The sequence below is a fragment of the Pelodiscus sinensis genome, chromosome 2 (genome assembly GCF_052426305.1).
Source record: "Pelodiscus sinensis isolate ZL-2025 chromosome 2, ASM5242630v1, whole genome shotgun sequence".
NCBI classification, from domain to species: Eukaryota; Metazoa; Chordata; order Testudines; family Trionychidae; genus Pelodiscus; species Pelodiscus sinensis.
The window spans coordinates 2,897,254-2,917,414 of record NC_143053.1 but is presented as its reverse complement, the minus strand read 5'-3'; the positions used below and the strand labels follow the sequence as shown (position 1 = coordinate 2,917,414).

At 57.6% G+C, this 20,161-nt stretch overlaps 1 protein-coding gene across 3 annotated transcripts in view; it reads right to left on the bottom strand.

Annotated features, from left to right (window-relative positions):
* PPP1R16A (protein phosphatase 1 regulatory subunit 16A) overlaps positions 1-20,161 on the bottom strand; it is a 57,958-nt gene that overhangs the window by 31,287 nt on the left and 6,510 nt on the right. For 2 of the 3 annotated variants that reach the window (XR_016348668.1, XM_075919936.2), the window contains exon 2: positions 6,999-8,556. Coding sequence is in view for 2 of the 3 variants with exons in the window: in XM_075919936.2 (XP_075776051.2) it covers positions 6,999-7,248 (250 nt within the window). In the remaining variant the exon portion in view is untranslated. Of the gene's footprint in view, positions 1-6,998; positions 8,557-17,004; positions 17,241-20,161 lie in introns of those variants that run through there. The other variant, XM_075919937.2, reaches the window with a different exon arrangement.

The window sequence follows — 20,161 nt, the reverse complement described above, 5'->3', positions numbered from 1 at the left end:
AGCACGTGGCCAGGTCCCAGCCCCTCACATGCCGGGCGCTCGGCAGGGAGAGCGGAAGGTCTGGGGTTCTACTCGGCCTCTTGGCCGAATGCCGGCAACTCCTGAGGCGGAGCAGATGCTGCACATTCAGCAAGCACGTCCTGACCCACCATCACCACTCGCCTCAGCATGCTGGGCTTTCCTTGGAGGCCTCACATCCCTGTGCTGAGCCGGCCCGGCGTGCCGCCTTGTGGGAGAGTCACTGCACACCAAGGCAGAGCTGCAAAGGTCTGAGGGCAGGCACCAGTGAACACGGGGACAGCCCACTAGTCGGGCGTGACCCATGGCAAATCCTGCACTTTGAGCGTCGGACTCTGACAGCAAAGAGCTCCACAATGAATTAAGACACTTTGTTCTCCTGCCCGCCTCCCCGCCACACACTGCAGACCCTTCCACCTGCCTTCCCAAAGCAGTAACCTCCCACCTTTAGGGCTTGTCTCCACTACTGGCTGGATGGACACTGCAGCAATCGATCCACTGGTGGTCGATTTAGCCAGTCTAGCAAAGACCCAATAAATCGACAGCCAATCACGCTCCTGTCGACTCCAGTCGAGAACAAGATGAGTAAGGGGAGCTGACGGGAGAGTTTTTTCTGTTGACTCTCTGCAACATGGACCCGGGGGTAGATAGATTTAAGCTACTTCGATAACAGTCACGCTACTAATGTCACTCAAGTTGCGTAGCTTAGATCAACCTGTTCTTGTTGTGCAGACCTGCCCTTAGTCTGGAAACACCAACCCCCAGCCACAACTAAATGTTCATTTGTTTCAGGTCCCAGCTGATGACCACAGACAACCTGCTTGGTTGCAGAAGGGAGTGGATCGATCCTGTTCTCAGCAGGAAGTGGGGGTGAGAGGAGCAACCACTGCCCAGCCCAAGGCCCCGAGGGCGACTCCTGAACCAGCACGTACAGATCACGATGCTCAGTTGGCTTGTCTGGATCCCCACCGTGGGGCTCTCTGGGCGGTTACAGGAAACGAGCGGGAGAAATTCCATCCTCTAGCTCGGACAGAGGTTTGGTGCTGCGAGGAGCAGGGTGCCCTTGCTGATAAAATCTCTCTCCTTCCCTGAGAAACGGAGCAGAAACAGGAAGCTAAAGGACACTGCAGGGTTCCAGGCACCCAAAGGATACGCGTGCAGATTCCAATCCACGCTGCCTACCTGCCCACGGCTACCTAGAGCCGGTGGATCCTGCCTGGAGCATAGGGCAGCGTAATGACCCAGGGCCCACTGTCAGCTTGTCCGGCCCCAAGGATCACCCCTAACCGCACCCAGAGAGCAGACGGCAGCTCACTTCCTCCAGACTGGAGAGAAGGTGCACCAATGACAATGAGTCCCAGCATGCAATGCTTTGACCAGGCCGCTCAGCTCAAGACTGCAAGCAAGCTGGGTCTGGAAACTTCGGTGGGAAGCCCCAGTAGTCAGGATGAGAGAAGCCGCAGGCTCAGGAGGAGGCAGCTCCCCCACACAGGGACGGGGGGAGGAAAAGGAAGATGCTGTGGTACATTGTTGTAAATAGACTGTAATCTCATCAGAGCCTCAGGGTGCTAAGAGGAAACAAACAAGATTAGGAGGGTTTCTCCCCCCATAAATCAACTCCCAGACAGCTGCTCTCAGCCGAAGAGACTGTACTCCCCACTGGTGATGAGAGCAGATAACGCCACACGGAGCCAATCTGCCTATGCCACATTAACCTATGAAAACTACACACGTGCAGATGTTTTTCTCTGTGACATCTCAACACATCGTAGGGCACACACCTACCATTCGAACCTCCATTCAGACAAGGAATGAGACACGGTTCATGAAGGGATCTGTCAAAGTTCCCACTACAGAGTGGGCCACCCAGAAATAAGACCCCAGGGCTCCCAAATTCTAACCTCGATCCACCAGACCGGCTGCTGCTCCTTCTGTAATCAGCTGGAAAGGCAATGGGGTTAGTCGAGGCACCTCCCTGCCAGAAGGAACACCGCTGTATTATATGTAAGGAGCAAACAACAACGTCAAAAACCTACGAAGGGGAAAATTTCCAGATTCCCAAATGTTAGAAAGAATTATGTAGGAACTCAGCAAATGCCAGCGTTACAAATTAATCAATTGACATGATTTAATATATGTCATTTCACACAGTGCCTTGCCTAACACCTCCGTTATTACAGGTTTTTACATCTTTGTTGAACATACCTTGCCAAAAAAAACAAAGACCAGAACCCTTATTCTACATTTCACTACTTTGAAACAGTCAAAGATGACCCCAAACTGGGAGAGGGTGCGAGTGCTTTGGAGGATAGGGTCATAATTCAGAACGATCTGGACAAACTGGAGCAATAGCTGGAGGGAAACAGGATGAAGTTTAACAAGGACAAATGCAAAGTGCTCCACTTAGGACGGAACAATCCGTGTCACACACACAGAACGGGAAGCGACTGTCTAGGAAGAAGTACTGCAGAAAGGGATCTAGGGGTCATAGTGGATGACAAGTTAAACATTTGTCAACAGTGTGATATTGTTGCAAAAAACGCACACATGATTCTGGGATGTATCAACAGGAGTGCTGTGAGCCAGACACGAGAAGTCATTCTTCCGCTCTACTCTGCACTGATTAGGCCTCAATTGGAGTATTGTGTCCAGTTCTGGGCACCACATTTAAAGAATGATGTGAGGAAATTGCAGAAGGTCCAGAGAAGAGCAACAAGAATGATGAAAGGTCTAGAAAAACATGAGCTAGGAGGGAAGACTGAAAGAATTGGGCTTGTTTAGTTTGGAATAGAGAGGACTAAGAGGGGACATGAGAGCAGTTTTCAGGTATCTAAAAGGGTGTCACGAGGAGGGACAAAAATTGTTCCCCTTGGCCTCTGAGGATAGGACAAGAAGCAATGGGCTTAAATGCAGCAAGGGAGGTTTAGGTTGGGCATTAGGAAAAACTTCCTGCCTGTTAGGGTGGTGAAACACTGGGATAAGTTGCCTAGGAGGGTTGTGGAATCTCCCTCTCTGGAGATATTTAACAGCAGGCTGGACAAACACGTTTCAGGGATGACCTAGATGGTGTTTGGTCCTGCCCTGAGGGCAGGGGACAGGACAGACTGACCTCCCGAGGTCCCTTCCAGTTCAGTAGCAAGCAGAAACCCGTTCCTGGCTGGCAAGCACAGTGAGGTGGCCAAACCATCCGTTTCAGGTTTCTAGCCCTTGTGGTTGCAAAGGGAACCCCCCCACATGTGGCCTGATGCGGTGCTGTCTTTCGGAGGCACGTCCGCAAGGCCGCTCTACGGCGCGGCAACCGTCTCGCTCGGGGGCGTGAAAACGCAACCTGTGGCAGCGCTGGGAAGCTCCGAGGTCAAGAGGCTCCCGGCACGGAGAGCCATGTCCCTCATGCAGGTGGGTCACACAGCGCGCGGAGGCCACACTGGCGCTGGGCAGCACAACGGCGGCCGTGCACTAGCGCGCCCAGTGCAGCCTTAGCCAGAGTCTGTAACACGTCCAGCGCCCCGGGTGCGGCTCAGGCCTTTCCCAAGCACAGAGAGAAATACCAGGAGGCAGAATCCCCCAGCACGCAGCCAATGAACAGAAGCAGCAGGGGAGAACCCCTCTGCCAAGCCCAGAAATACAGGAGGCGGGGAGAGGAGGCCAGGGGTGGAGAGGCCACACCCAGCAAACCCCCTGCAGCCAGCAAGTCCGGGGGAATAAGGGTCAGCTCCTTGGCCTTTCCAAAAGCCAGAAGTGGGCGAGGGTAATGGAGAACAGCCTGCTAGCCAGAGGCAGATACCAGAGCCCGAGGGGGGTCCCGGAAGCTGCACCCTGGACTGTTCTGAGCAGCAAGGGTGAGTGGGTTCTTAGCAGGCACTGCCCCAGGACTCGGGGGGCTGGGACACGCCTCTCACAGCAGTGTGCTTGCAGAGACCGGTGAATCCCGTGACCTCTGTGCAGCTGAATAATTGACAGAGCTACTACGGGAAAGAACCGGCCACCTGTGACCAGTGCAAGCTGCACCCGGCTTAATCCTCAGGCTACAGAGTCTGGTAAACTCCCCAGGCAGGCAGTTTGGGCATTTCTGGAGTCACTGGCAATTACAAAGACGCACAGTTGAGTGTAGGCCCCTTTCAATCAATACTCCTTTTAGCACCATTAGAACGGCCACGCTGGGCCGGACCAAAGGTCCATCCAGCCCAGGGGCCTGTCTGCCCACAGTGGCCAATGCCAGGTGCCCCAGTGGGAGTGAGCAGACCAGGGAGTCATCAAGTGATCCCTCTCCTGTGACCCATTTCCAGCCTCTGGCAAACAGGCCAGGGACACCGTTCCTACCCATCCTGGCTAATAGTACTGATGGACCCAACCTCCGTGAATTTATCTAGTTCTTCCTTGAACCCTCTTAAAGTCCTGGTCTTCCCAAAATCCTCTGGCGAGGAGTTCCACAGGTTGACTGCGCTGCGTGAAGAAAAACTTCCTTTGGTTTGTTTTAAACCTGCTGCCTATTCACTCATTTGGTGACCCCTAGTTCTTATGTTATAGGAACAAGTCAATCACTTTTCCTTAGTCACTTTCTCCACACTAGTCACGATTTTATAAACCTCTGTCCTACCCCCGCTTAGCCTCCTCTTTTCTAAGCTGAGAAGTCCCAGTCAGCTCATCTGCAGCTAGCGGCGTAAGGCCCGGCAGGGAACAAAAGGCCATTAACCACTGTAGGCTGCACAGGCTTGCTCTGCGATGTCCCACATCATTCTGCGAACTCTGTAGACTCTAGAGCTCCAGCAGCTGCCCGTGACTCCCGCAGCCAGAGCCATGGGACTTGGCTAGAACTCTTCTCAGAAAGCTCTCAGGAAGTGAAGACCGCTGGGGGGACGTCACAGAAATGAGCTTTGAAAAGAGGCGAGCAAAGCGTGGGAGTTACAGGATACGGGTCTGGGGTGTCTCTGGCAGCAGCGGGACACCCCTTGGCCCGTTTTCTCTTTCCAAACCCTCAGCCTGAGGTCTCCTCTCACCAGACCAGCGTGAAATGGCGGGACAGGGCGTCCCTGCTAAGCGGCCAAGATACATTCCAAAGCACGCGGATCCCTCCCTTATGCCAGGGGAGCTGTCGAAACAGGCTCTTTCTCGACAGATCCCCCCTCGACTGCTGCTTTTTGCCGACAAAGCGCTGAGTCGGTGTGACGGCGCGTCGGGGTCCCACACCTCCTGCACCCCCGGAGTGGCACGGACAGACTCCGCCAGCCAGTAGAACAGGGGAGTTTATTGCTTCTCCAGGGTACAGCCCAGCACAGATGGAATCTGGTTCCAGGGCAGGCCTAGGATGCCTCAGCCCCCCTTGAGATGGGGGAGCCTGGGCCCCTAAATCCCAGCCCCTTGCTTAGGCTGCTTCCCCCGTGATACCAGCCAGAAACTCAAACTCCCTGCCAGCCCTGCCCCCAGCCAGGGGCTGGTCTCCTCCTCCTCCCTTTGTCTCCCTCCCTGGGAGGCTGAGCCGGGGTGTCTGGGTTAATCCACGTTTGGGAGAGTCAGTGAGAATCTCCCCTCACAGGGGGGACCCGGGTCACAGAGCAGACAGCCCCCCACTCCGCCACAGTCGGCAAAACGTGGTGGCCATTTTTATGCACATTAGGCACGGGATATTTAAATCCCTGCCTCATTTGCAGTGTCGACCTGCCTAATCTACATCCCCCAGAGGGATGCCGTCTGGACATACCCTAAGAGCGGGGAATGGGACGACAAGAGCCAGCGGAACGGACGTGACTAGGGGCGCGGACGCCCTGTGAGACACTGCCTGACCCTTATGCATGCTCACCCCCCGCAAGAGAGAGGAGCTTTGCTCCTTACAGCCAGCTGCTCCCGGGCACCAACCTTCCCTGGCAAGCCAAGGCCCGCGCACCAAGCCGGATCTAGAAGAGACGGGAGGGACACTGCCCGCGCCGAAGGGGGCAGAGTAGATCTGCCTTAGTGAATCAGAGCCATTAGGGACTGAAGAAACCTACGACCCCGCTCCCCCGTTCGCCCACCTGCCCTCTGCCACTTATCAAGGCTGCAAGGGCAGATTTCACCTCGTGGCCGGTGACGGACACAGCTCCTCACATCCCAGGGACCAAGGCAGGGGTCTCCCTAGCTCTCCTCTGAGCATGGCTGGTCCCTGGAAGGCTGCACGCCACCGACTGACGCCCACCCGGAGCCTAGCGCTGGTCTGCCGGCTGCCAGGCTCTGTCTGCGGGAGCCTCAGGGAACCACAGCCTGGCACTGGACTTGGGGCCACAAAGCACAGCCCTGAGAAGTAACGCTGGGCAGCCGCGCGTCCGGAAGAAGGGAGGCGGTTACTCCTCTGCCGTGCCGGGCTGGCGGCGCCAGCGAGCCAGAGCTGGCCCTGGAGTAGCTGTGCGGTGTTCCGGTGCTCTGGAGTTGCCCCATTTTAAACAGCGAGGAAGCCTGGGGGCCCCCAGAGCTGGCGATGCTGGAGCGCGCTGTGCTTGGAGGTGAGCCGCTTCCCCCCGACGCCCGTCAGACCTCATGCTGCCCCTCCGCTCCCCAGTCAACAGGCAGCAAGTCAGAGCCCAGACGGCAGCAATTTCAAAGGGGATTGGTGGGCACAGAACCGCGTGTTCCGGAGCAGCCCCGGGCAGACGCTGCCCCAGACCCACCGCCCCGCAGCCTGCGGACCAGCACTGCTTGCTGAGGCGTCCAGACGCCAGCTCTCCGGACAGCAAGGCATGTGTGGGCCGGGTTGTTTGTCACCCCCCAGAAGGAGACCCCATGGCCCTCGCCGGGGGATTCCCTTGCTGCAGCGAGAGGCGACCCACCACTAGGGCCTGGATTCACGGCTCTGCCCCCCGAGGAAAGACACCCCCAGCACCAGCCCACCCTGCCCGCAGCCCGGGAGGGAGTGCCATTCACAGCCCGCCTGACAGAGGCCATCCACAGCTGCTACCACACCCGGCCTCCCGCGCCCTCACCCCCAGCCTGCAGGCCCCCTGCCCACCTACCTTCCTCCACGTCGTTGCGCGACGCGGCCTCCAGTAACCTGGTGCTCTCCGGGAACAGCACGCGCTTCTCCTTGCGGCTGCTCTTCCGCCGCTTGTCTGCTCTGGCCTTCCTGCCCTGGGCCTCCTTCTCCAACTGCGCCCACTTCTTCAGCTGCTGCGTCCGGCGCTTCTGCGCATGCTTCAGCCGCTCCTGCGTGCTCATCCGCGCCACTGCCGGCATCTCCGCCAGCAGCTCCAGGTGCTCCGCCATGGCCGGCGGAATGGGCGCCCCCCCCCACTCCGCCCCGAGGCCTCTGCTCCAGACGCGGGCGCTTGGATAGCCCGGTGTGTGCAGAAGGGAGGTGAAGGGACCCGTGGCCCCTCCCAGAGCATCAGCCGCACCCGCTGTGTTGCCAGGCCCCAGCCTCAGAGAGCTGGAATGGTGCAAACTCGTCTTACCCCTGGAGCCTGGCTGCTTTCTGGGGCTCCACCAGACCCTCCGGAGAGCGAGGGGGCTGCCCCATAACCACCCTTTCCCCAGCTTTCCTCTGCCTGCCTTGCTGGGCTTCCCAGCCTCACAGCCCTGGAGTCTCTCCCCTGAGTTGGAAGTCCAGAAACCCCCCACCGTGCGAACCAGCCGACAAGCAACGCGCCCGGCACAGCGGGTGAGACACCCCCTCAGCCCAGTGGACGCCACGCAGGGACGAGAAATCTCTCCCCCGCAGAGCGGCACAACCGCTCCGTCCTGCGGCAAGCCAGTGGGGCCAGCCCCGCCTCGGCCGGCACACCCGGCAGCGCACAGCAGAGGGGCAGAATGGCTTCTCAGGCCCTGCCCGGGGGAACAGGCACGTTAGTTGTCTGGCACCGGTCCGTGCTCCGAAGCCTGGCTAACGTCCACCCTTTTGCCTCCTGTGCTCACGAAGCAAGGGCCGGGGTGGCCAACAAGGGGGAAAAAAATCACCGATCACTCAGTTGCAGCTGTCCCCGCTCCATGCGGCCGCCTCGGAACCGCAACGGCGCTCCTCCCAGTCCTGGGACCCAACAGGTAGTTCCATGGCTGCTGGCTCCTCCGTTCACAGCTGCCCGACGGCAGAGACGCACAATTTAGTGCCCATCACCTGCGGCCCCCGCAGGGCCGAGATCAGATATCCGGCAGAAGAAAGGGGAAGAAAAGGCAGGCACCGTGCGCTCAGCCCTGCACAAGCCCGTCAGCCGAGGCGAGGAGAAATCCCTTCTGCACTCGCTCCTTCCTTGTAACTGGAAACCCCCGCGGGATCTGGTCTTTGCCCTCATGGGTTCCCAGGTGCTCGAGAATGCAGATCTGCGGGGGAATCCTTCCTGCTGCTGCCCACGCCCCCCGGCGCGCTGCAAGGTAACCTGCTTCCCGTCTCGCTTGTGAGCCCTCCGAAAGGAAGCGGTCTGTCTGCGCCGGAGCGGCACCAGGCCGGGGCTCTACCCCTCGGCTTGCACCCTGGCTGGCAACGCCTCCCTCCCTGCAGTCACCGTGAGCCTTGGAAGCCGGGCTGAGCGTGCTGCTGTCCACGGGCAAGTCGCCCCGGAGAGAGGCGCTTTGGGAGCCCTGCAAAGAGAGGAAGAAGGAAACAAACCAAAAGGAGTTAAGGGGCTGTGGGGAGCGAGCCGGCCCCTCCCGAAAGGCCTGACCCCTCTCTGCACCCCACCCGAGGCGGTTCTGCCCTCTGGTAATCCAGGATTAACCTACAATCAACGTTTAAGCAAATTACCCAGAGCTTTGCCAGTGGCAACTCAAAGCTCCTTTCTCCCTCCCTGAAGCAGGCGGCTCCAGCCGCCCCTCCCAGGCCCGCCTTCCACCAGCAGCGCTGGGCAGACCGGCCCAGGCCTGGCAGTGCAGCACGGGAGTTGCTGGGGTAGGCTGGCAGGCAGAGCGGAAAAGGAGTTTCCTCTAGGAATGGAGCTGCACTGGTTAGCCAATTGCAGGGGGTCTGACCCACACGGGCAGGCCGCTCCATCTCCCACCACGGCGGCGCCTGGTCTCGGACCTGCCTTTCAGGATGTTCCACCATTCAAAGCAGCCCCCCTCCCCCACTCTCCTCCAGGAAAACCCCTGCTAAGGGCCTGGCACGGACACTAACCCTTCCCTTCGCCTTGCAGGGCGGCTCGTCTCCGCCACCCAGCCAGGTTACTCCCTTACGGGAGACAGGACGTTTGCAGGATCGGCCGAGGCCTCTCACTGCTGAGCCAGAGGGAAGAAAGTCGGTGGGTCCAACGAGTCGCTCCAGGGCTGGCGTGGAGCACCCCCCGTCTAGCTGAGAGCAGCACCAGGCACTTGGCCCTTCAGAGAGCCCAGCCACTCCTAGCCCTTTAGGGCAGGAACTGCTTTTTTGTTCTTTGTACAGCCCCTAGCGCAAGGGTGGGCAACAAGTTTCCACCAGGGGCCACTTCAGACATTTTTACCTAAGAACATAAGAGCGGCCGGACTGGGTCAGACCAAAGGTCCTTCTAGCCCAGTATCCTGTCTGCCCACAGTGGCCAGCACCAGGTGCCCCAGAGAGGGTGGACCGAAGACAATGACCAAGTGATTTGTCTCCTGCCATCTCTCTCCAGCCTCTGACAAACACAGGCCACGGACACCATTTTATCCCCTGGCTAATAGCCTTTTATGGACCTAACCTCCAGGAAATTATCTAGCTTCTCTTTAAACTCTGTTATTCACAGCCTCCTCTGGCAAGGAGTTCCACAGGTTGACTACACGCTGTGTGAAGAAGAACTTTCTTTCATTAGTTTTAAACCTGCTCCCCATTAATTTCATTTGGTGTCTCTAGTTCTTCTATTTAGGGAACTAATAAATAACTTTGCTTTATCAGCCCTCTCCACACCACTCATGATTCTATAGACCTCTATCCTATCCCCCCTCAGTCTCCTCTTTTCTAAACTGAAAAGCCCCAGTCGCATTAGCCTCTCTTCCTATGGGACCCGTTTCAAACCCCTCATCATTTTTTAAGTGCCCCCGGGATGCCCTGGAAGGGGCAGGGCCTCAGGTGGAAGGGGCGGGGCCAGGACACTTCCCATGCTTCCCCGCCCACGTACCCTGGTCTGTGGATGGGGGAGCGTGTGAAGTCTTTGTCCCCACCCCCCAGAGAGAACCGCCAGCTGATCTGGACAGCGAGTGATTCCCTCTAGGCGCCCGCGACCCTGGTGGTAAGAGGAGATTTCGCGTGCGGCCCCCCACTGCACCCAGGCCAATCAGGGCCCAGGGGTGGGGGGAGCACATGACGTCTGCCCCGCCCTGCAAGGGAGCTTAGCAGCAGCTGGCAGTTGACTCTAAGTGCAGAGCCCCTTGCAGGGCAGGAGGAGACTTTGTGTTCTCCCGCGACCCCAGGCCCTGACTGGCGTGGGGATGGGGGGAGCGCGGAGTCTCGCGCTCCCTACCTTCCGGTGCGCGATGCTTAGAGTCAGGCGCCAGGGTGGACTAAGCACCGCACGCTCCACGGATCCGGCCCACGGACGCCTTTTTGCCACCCCTGCCCTAGCACAATGATTTTTGATCACAGGCCACACAAAGATTTTGGTAAGTGGTCAAGGGCTGCACTTTTCTGTGGAAGGGCTGCAGGGTCTGGGACAGAGGTTGGGTGCAGAAGGCAGCTCGGGGTAGGGGACTGGAGTGCAGGAGAGGGTGTGGGGTCTGGGAGGGAGTTCGAGTGAAGGAGGGGGTTGTGACCTGGGGCAGGGGGTGGGGGTGCAGGGGTCCAGGAACAATTCTGGGTGCAGGAGAGGAGTCTGACCTGGGGGAGGGGTACAGAGGGCTTGGGTTATAACCTGGGGCAGGAGATTGGGGTGTAGGAGAGGATTCTGGGAAGGGTGCAGGGAGTTATGATCTGGGGGGGTGCGGGGTGGTGACCTGGGGGAGGGGAGCTGGGGTGCAGGAGGAGGGTACCAGATGCGGCTCCCCGCAAACAGGCCAGCGGGACCCTCAGGCAGGCTCCCTGCCTGCCACAGCCCCACGTCGCTCAAAGCGGCCGGCTGCTTTGTGCCTCTAGGTGCCCTGTGCCCGGGGTGGGGAGGGAACAGCCAACAGGAGCCACAATGATCATGCTGGGGGTGGGCACAGTGCACAAAGCCCCCCCCCCCCGGGGCACGTGACACCGAGAGGCTCATGGTCCGAGCAGCTGACTGCTTTGAGCGGCCTGGGGCTGCGGCGGGCAGGGATGCTGCCTGAGGGTCCCAGCGGGAGGCAGGCCAGATTTCAAGGGCACATTTTGCCCACCCCTGCCCTAGCGCAATGCAGGCCTGGCTTCTAACTGGGGCTCTCTGGTTCCACAGTAACACGCTCCAGAATTATTATCCCTCCTGCACTGAGGAGAAACTGAGCTGCAGAGAGGTGTCCAAGAGCACCGGTGGTCCTGGGAACCACACGTCTCAGCTTCTAGCCTTCTACGGCCAACCCAAGGCCACCTTTTCTCCCCTCCCCTCCCCTCCCCCGGGACGGCATTGTGCACAACTCAAATCTCACATCCGGGCCGTCCCCGATGCTCAGAGCAATCTGTGCGCCAGCCGTGAGAGCAGCCCTGAGTCCTCACCATGCGCTCAGCCAGTCAAGATACAAACTGCCAGACTGGGCCATCCAGCCCAGAAACCCACCTCTGAGAGGCGCGTCCAAAGAAGGCGTAAGCACCCACAGAAGCAAGCATGGGATAATCTGCCCCATGCCACCATAGCAAGTCTCACCCCGGTCTCTAGTCATTGAAGACTCGTTTAGCCCAGAAGTGGGAGGTTTTATCTGATCTCCCTTCCAAAATGTGTTACCACGAGTTAGACCAACTCTGGGTACTCATGATATCGCTGTGTGTCCAGTCCCTTCTTGTAACTTGCTAAATTTCTCGCCTCACTGATTTCCTGTGTCGAGGAGTTCCACAGTCCCATTACTCATTGCAGGAAAAACGGTTTCCTTTTATCGGCTAGAATTTCCCACCTTTAAATGGCATTGAATGCCTCCTTGGTGATGTGTTCTTGCCAGACTTTTATTACGTCTCCTCTTCCTCCTCTGCTCTCCAAGGTAATCACCCCAATTGTTTCACTCTCTTTGCAGGAGAGATTTTCTAGGACGTTGATCATACTCAGCACCTCTCTCTGAATCCCCTTTCGGTAGGAGATAGGCTGGCCAGCAGCGCATAAATGAGACCACCACTGGGCAAAAGACCCCACAGAGCGTACTGGGAGCTGAAGAAAACAGCATCTAACTCACAAGAATTTCACAGGAGCACAGAGAGCCAGACTACTGCAGCCACAGGGATGAGTTTCAGAGCCGTCTCAGCTTGCTTCTTGACGTGATCGGCCTGCACAGTATGACTAGTGGAAAAATGGGGCTCCCCTCACAGACGGGACGGACTCCATCCGAACTGCTCAGGAGAAATGCCATATATAGCACAACAAGCCAGCATTCCTGCGACACCCAGAATCCCCCTCCGAAAGCCAAAACCACTAAGGAAAAACAAACAGGAATGCACTTAGTCCGCCCTTAAGGCTCACATTCACTGGGGAGCGGGGGAGAAGGGGGAAGGATTTCACCACAATCCTGAACGTCATGAAACACGTTAGAAAAACGAGTCTCTAAGGTGCTACAGGACTAACGATAGAGATAGACCCAGGGGCTCTAGAAAAGCCCACTTCTCAGGTGAGTGGAGAGAGGAAGCCAAACATTTGAGATTTAGCTTAAACCTTTGGCACTCAGCGCAGGCAAATATTGACAAGGAAAATGCACCAGGCAGATGCAAATTAAAGAGACAAAACCTTAACTTTGCAGTAAGGCTGGTTGCACTTTCCAGGGCTCTGCCATACATCTGTCAGGGATGGTGTAGACGGAGCTTGGTCCTGCCTTGAGGGCGGGGGGCTGGACTCGATGACCTCTCGAGGTCCCTTCCAGTCCTAGTATTCTATGATTCTATGATTCCTGGGGCACCCACCACCATGACCCAGGCTGCCAGCAAACAGGAGAGGCAGCAATTCAGCGTGGATGCTCCCACCAGAGCTTTCGCTGAAAGGCCTTTCAGACACGACTCCTGCGCCAGACTGGCGGCTCTTCGGGCAGTGACCAATTGTGCCAGAATCTCATCTCGACTGCACCGACGTGAGTCTGCAGTAATTCCCCTGGCCATGCCAGAGCTGCTCTAGGACGCGGCGTTTACCTTCCATGTGGCGCCTTTCCTTTAGAAGCAGCTCAAAGAGGTTTGCAAGAGAGCCTTGAAATGCAGCCGTCTCCGAGGTGGAACGCGGCAGCGGTTTGACAGCAGCCGAAAGCTACCCAACAGTTTCCAACCGGCCGTTAAAACCACAATGAAGGAAGCCCGGGGAGGAGGCAGAATGTAACATCCAGATTAGATTGGAGGGTGCCCGGGACTGCCAGCAAGTAGCTGGGGCCTTAGTTTTGGGCCTTGTCTGCAAGGCGGCACAGCACTGCCAAGGCTGCGCGGGGGGTTAGCTCAGTCCGGACTCAGAACACCACTGAATCGCAGCCCCATTGCTGCAGTGCCTGCCTGGGGGGCTGTTACACAGCAGGCAGGCGACTGGCGAGATCCCAGCCCGAGGGAGCACACGGCACGGCCCTGGAGACTCCACTCCAGAGAGTTCCATGAAAATCTGCCCTCGGGTCAAAGAGCAACTACCCAAGGTCGCTAGGCTGCGGTGCCTCAGGGCCGTGTTGGTCTGTAACTTTAAAACCAGCGAGCAGGCCTGTGGCACCGGGCGGCGGGCAGGCTAGGCGGGAAAGGCACAGGCTTCCCAACCACCGGCCTGGCCCCGCCCACACAACACCTACGGGAGCGCCCCCCTCCCTCCCCAGGCTCCGGGGCCAGGAAGGCTGGGGCACGTGCATCCATCCGCCCTCCTCCTCTCCCCGTAGCAGTGGGGGCGAGGAGGGGAAGAGGCTTCACTCCCTGGGGGCTTGCCTCCCCCAGCCCTACTTTCACCAGCCACCCACGTGTGGCACCGTAGAGACCAACAAAAATATAGTACTGGTTGGACCTCCCTGGTCCGGCACCCTCGGGACCTGACCCGTCCCGTCCCGAACAAGGGATTTTGCTGGACCAGGGGAAGTCATTTCTGGACCCTCTGCAGCTGGCCTCCCAGCCGGCTCCTCACCTCCTGCTAGCTTTGCTGCCCTGGCTCTGGGTCCCGCAGACAGCCGCGCCCGCCAGGCTGGGGCTCCGGGACCCGCAGACAGCCACGCCCGCCAGGCTGGGGCTCCGGGACCCGCAGACAGCCGCGCCCGCCAGGCTGGGGCTCCGGGACCCGCAGACAGCCATACATGCCACGGTAGGGCTCTGGGACCCACAGACAGCCATACATGCCACGGTAGGGCTCTGGGACCCACAGACAGCCATACATGCCACGGTAGGGCTCCGGGACCTGCAGACAGCCACGCCCACCAGGCTGGGGCGCTGGGTCCCACAGACAGCCATACATGCCACGGTAGGGCTCCGGGACCCGCAGACAGCCACGCCCACCAGGCTGGGGCGCTGGGTCCCACAGACAGCCATACATGCCACGGTAGGGCTCTGGGACCCACAGACAGCCACGCCCACCAGGCTGGGGCGCTGGGTCCCACAGACAGCCATACATGCCACGGTAGGGCTCCGGGACCCGCAGACAGCCACGCCCACCAGGCTGGGGCGCTGGGTCCCACAGACAGCCATACATGCCACGGTAGGGCTCCGGGACCCGCAGACAGCCACGCCCACCAGGCTGGGGCGCTGGGTCCCACAGACAGCCATACATGCCACGGTAGGGCTCTGGGACCCACAGACAGCCACGCCCACCAGGCTGGGGCGCTGGGTCCCACAGACAGCCATACATGCCACGGTAGGGCTCTGGGACCCACAGACAGCCGTGCACACCAGGCTGGGGCTCCGGGACCCACCAAGCAGCTGCACATCGTGGTTTGCTGCCCCACCAACCTACCACACCAGGTCTCCCAACTCCATGGGGCAGACCTGCCTCGCGCTGGGCGGCCCTTCCATCAGCTCACTGTGGACAGCTCACTGGCCTGCCGGCCCTCCACCGGGACTCTCTGGCCCTGCAACATCAGTGCTGGACCATGGATGTTGCCAGACCAGAGGATCCCGATTCAGAGAGTTTCAACCTGTATGAGAAGCTTCCATGGGTAAAACCCATTTCCTCAGATGTGCTGGCCACTGGGCGGAAATAACAGGGCTCTAAGTGTATTGCCCATGCAATTGGACAGCCTCTTTGCTGGGTCGCTAATGGACGAGGATCCGTTGAACTGAACAGTTCTTAATTTGTAACCACAGAAACTGGGCCTTTGCTGCTCCAGCCATCTGAGGAGGTGGGCTGGGCCCACGAAGGCTCAAGACCCCATCGCCAGGGTTTGTGAGTCTCTAAGGTGCTGCAGGACTATTTACAGACTCACCCAGCTCCCCCGCTGACGCTTTCGGAAAAGCAGCGTTGTTCTGAATCGCGAAGCGATTCTTCGTCGGGTGGTTTCATAAGGTAACTGCCGCGGGGCACTTTTTTAAACTGGGGACTCAAGAGTATGGATTGGCCGTGGCAAACTGGGATGTTCATGTTTTAAAAACAGACTCGTGGCCCCCTCAGGCCAAACATTCCTGCCTGTATCGCCTTCCCCCTCGCACACTCTGTGCGGCTGCCCCCTCTTGTTCTCAAACTCCTCTGGGCGGGCTTCCTCCTTGTGATGTCCTTGTTTTGTAAAGGGTCACTCACCCACATCCTTGAGCCAGTTCTACACCGCAGGCCGGCGAGGGTTATCAAACCACAGACTAGCAGCACATGCCGTTTCTCCCCTGCAGCTCTATTACTGCCCCTTGTCACAACCACAGAGTTACCGCAGTCCCACGCCCGGGCTAGCCGGGGTACCTCAGTCCAGCAGCCCTCACGCTCCAGTCCAGGGAGCTTCCCATTTGGGAAGGGAGCAGTTAACCGTTCCGATTAACTGGTAACCAATGGGGGCTGGAGCTGGGACTGCTCCAGCAGGGATGGGTAGCCAGAAGCCAGCCGCAGCTCCCGTGTAGGTCCTGGGAACCGAAAGCCAGCCCCAGCCCAGATCCCGTGATAGTCAGTTAACCGGCTACACATTAGGCAGATCTAATGTTTAACCAGTTATCTGATTAACCAGGATTTTACATTCCCCTCCCTCCCTCTGCCACATCCCTCCATCCAGCCTGACACCGCTGGATCAAGCAAGTTTGGAAAATCCTGAAGAGCCAACACATCCCTTGCTTTCCCCACACCTGCCCTAACCGCTCTGCCACACCTGCTTCCGGTGGGCAGGGGACTGACCACATGCAGCCAGGGACAGGGGAGCAGATGTGTGTGTAAGAAAGGACGGGAGCTGAAGAACAAGAAATGGGGCGTCTCCGGCATCCTCCTGCCAGGACTAGGCTCTGACAAAGCAGGAGACTCGGATTCCAGCCAGCTCAACCTCCCTGCCGCAGAATTTCCATTTGGAGAGCATAGGGTGGACAGTTCTCCCGTCACCGGCACACCAAGCACAACACACTATTTTAGAGGGGGACCCATTCTGAAAAATCCCCGCTTGCCCGAGAAGCTCAGCTCCCTGGGCAGCTACCTCCCAGGCGGCCTGCTCCCGAACGGACGCCGCGCCAACATTTTGGACCAGCTTTGGTAGGAGATATTTGAATTCCATCGAGGGCTCAAGTGATTACTGAGCGCTTAGTCAGCACCACGCAGCTCACGGCCACACCACGTGGCATGGGAGCCTGGGCACTAAGCATCACACCCGCCTTTCGGCCCCGCCTTACGGAGGGTTGAGGGCCGGGTAACCCCGGTAGCTGCAGGCCCACCTCTGAGCAGGCAGACTGCAGGTGACCCACTCTCTGGGGTGGCTTCGTGCTGGGGGCAAACGTTCACTAGGGATTAGCTTGAGACCAAATGCATTTCGCTCGTGGCGAGTGGCTCTCTCTTTAAGACTGTGTATACAAAGCACATGTAATCCGGGCAATATCTCCTGTCCGGCCCTCTCCGAGCTGGCAACATCCATGGGCTGGCAGATACTCACTTATCATGGGTGTGGCCAAGTTTCCTGCAGTCCCAGAAAGTTTGTTTACAGCCGCCAGTCCTGGCTCTCAGTGTTCTGGGCTGCCAGCTCTAATTTCTCCTTGAACGTCTTCTCAGAGCACAGGAAGCAGTGACAGTGCTGGTAACGTTGCCAGACAAGTCTGACCTCCCACGGTGCAGCACCGGCCAGGTCTCGAGGCTGCCGGACAGGAGAGGTTCAACCTGTACCGCCTTTCTTAAAGAGCAGAGGGTACTTCCCACGCTGCCATTCCCTCCCTGTGTAACTCCGGCCACCTGAGTGGGACCAGTGCTGGGAAGACGCGGCCGCTCTACCGGTGAGACGTGCAGTGTATTCATCTGAGCAGCAGAAACGACTCTCACTGGACGGGGACTCTCCCTGCACTTGAATCTTGGCATTGCTCTTGACAACAGATTAACACTGCGCTGGCTCCAGCTAGCAACTGCGGCTGCCAGAAGAGCTGCGCCAGAGGGGGGCTGCCGAAAGATGCAGACCAGGCAGGCTTCCAGCCGAAGGCTTCAGAACACCAGCAAGAGTGTCAAGCACTCAGCACCAGGCTGAAGGACTGGGGGCGGGGAGTCTGCGGACTTGAAGGGTTCCACAGACATCAGCTTTCACTCTTAAGCTCCACTCTTCCTCCTGCCAGCCACATGCCTCTGCCTGTACCCAGGCCCGGGAGCCCCCACAGAGCCCAACACCTGGGGAGCCTGCACCAAAGAAATGAAGCTGCAGTTGCCCGGATCAGGTGCAATTTGAAGCCCCACGCAGCTGTGGCCTGCAGGAGGGGAGGGAGCAGCAAGGAAGAGGGATCAGCGGCAGGAGAGGAATGTCGGGAGCCCCTAGAGAGTAAAAGCAGATTCAAACGCACGTAAGGGGTCTGCTTGGGGACTGGCCCTGTTCAACAGCTTCATCAACGATTTAGATATTGGCATAGAGAGCACGTTTATTAAGTCTGCAGATGCTACCAAGCTGGGAGGGGTTGCGACTGCTCTGGAGGATAGGGTCATAATTCAAAATCACCTGGACAAATTGGAGAAATGGTCTGAGCTAAACAGGTTGAAGTTTAATAAAGACAAATGCAAAGTGCTCCACTTAGGAAGGAACAATCAGTTTCACACACACAGAATAGGAAGTGACTGTCTAGGAAGGAGTCCAGCAGAAAGGGATCTAGGGGTTATAGTGGACCACAAGCTGAATATGAGTCAGCAGTGTGATGCTGTTGCAAAAAAAGCAAACATGATTCTGGGAGGCATCAACAGGTGTGTTGTGAGCAAGACACAAGAAGTCATTCTTCCGCTCTACTCTGCGCTGCTTAGGCCTCAGTTGGAGTATTGTGGCCAGTTCTGGGCCCCACATTTCAAGAAAGATGTGGAAAAATTGGAGAGGGTCCAGAGAAGAGCAACAAGAATGGTTAAAGGTCTAGGGAACGTGACCTATGAAGGAAGGCTGAAAGAATTGGGCTTGTTTAGTTTAGAAAAGAGAAGACTGAGGGGGGACATGATAGCCATTTTCAGATATCTAAAAGGGTGTCATAAGGAGGAGGGAGAAAACTTGTTCATCTTGGCCTTTGAGGATAGAACAAGAAGCAATGGGCTTAAACTGCAGCAAGGGAGGTTTAGGTTGGACATTAGGAAAAAGTTCCTAACTGTCAGGGTGGTGAAACACTGGAATAAATTGCCCAGGGAGGTTGTGGAATCCCCATCTCTGGAGATATTTAGGAGCCGGTTAGATAAATGTCTATCAGGGATGGTCTAGACAGTATTTGGTCCTGCCGTGAGGGCAGGGGACTGGACTTGATGACTCTCGAGGTCCCTTCCAGTCCTAGTATTCAATGATTCTAAGAGCAGTATTCTTGAGGCAGTATTCCCCAGAACACTCCAATGCCCAAAGCACTGAGGACACCATCCTTGCAAGGGGATCATGGGTACTTTGCTGCCAGCAAAAGAGCAACACTCCAGGGCTCCAAGGGATCTGTCCCGGGCCCAGTGTTGTTTAGCACCTTTGACTGACCTGGATGTGGGCACAGAGAGCACAGTGACCAAGTCTGCAGATGACACAAAGCTGGGGCAGGGGAGGTGCCACGATTCAAGGGGATCTTGCTAAATTGGAGAACTGGGCTGTAGACCCCAAAGTGAAATTCAACACAGCCAAAAGTATGCGGCACGCGTGGGGAAAGGGACCCGATGCGGCAACACAGGAGGGGGCCTGCCCGGGCCGCAGCGGACGTGGGAGCTGTGGTGGAGCAAACCCTCGGCGTGAGTCAGCAAAGAGAAGCTGTTGCAAGAAAAGCAAATGCACTGCTGGGTCACATTAACAGAGGCAGAGCTGTCTGGCATGGGAGGTGACAGCTCTGCTCCCCAGGGCACTGATTAGGCCTCAGCCGGAGCCCTCGGTCCAGTTTTGGTAGAGGTAGAGAAACTGGAAAGGATCCAGGGATGAGTGACACACTGGCTGCCACAAAAAGGATGGAGAAAAGCTGATGTCTCTGGTCAGCGCCGGCAGGACAAGAGGCAAAGGTTCACATTCCAGCCAGGCAGATTTGAGTAGATCTCAGGAAAAGCTTCCGAACGGGAAGAACCAGAGAATGGAACAAATTGCCTGGGGAGGGCGCAGAAGCTCCTCTGCTGGAGGTTTTCGAAAGGAGGCTTAGTAGCCATCTGGCCAGGATGGTTTAGACACAACAGACCCTGCGTCTTGGCCGGGGTTAGACTAGCTGATCTCTTCAGTCCCTTCTAACCCCACGGCTCTCTGATTCTAAGAGACAGAGAAGAGCTAAGTGATTGGTCCCGAGGGGATTAATTGATAAGGAGAGATTTCTAAGAGCTGAAGCTGTCTGGCACGGCTAAATGACAGCTAAAGTCTACACATTTTTCAAGGGTGCAAACATCAAGGAGGAAGGGTTTTTACAATGGAACCCACAGAAGGGTAATTTAGAGCAATGGACGAGCATAAGAACAGTCATAACGGGTCAGACCAAAGGCCCATGCAGCCCAGTGTCCTGTCTGCAGACAGTGGCCAATGCCAGGTGCCCCCGAGGAAGGGGACAGAACCGGGAATCATCTTCCCTGTCACCCATTCCCGCCTCTGACAAACCGAGCACTAGGGGCACCTGGGATAGGGAGAAAGTTAGGGCTTGGAT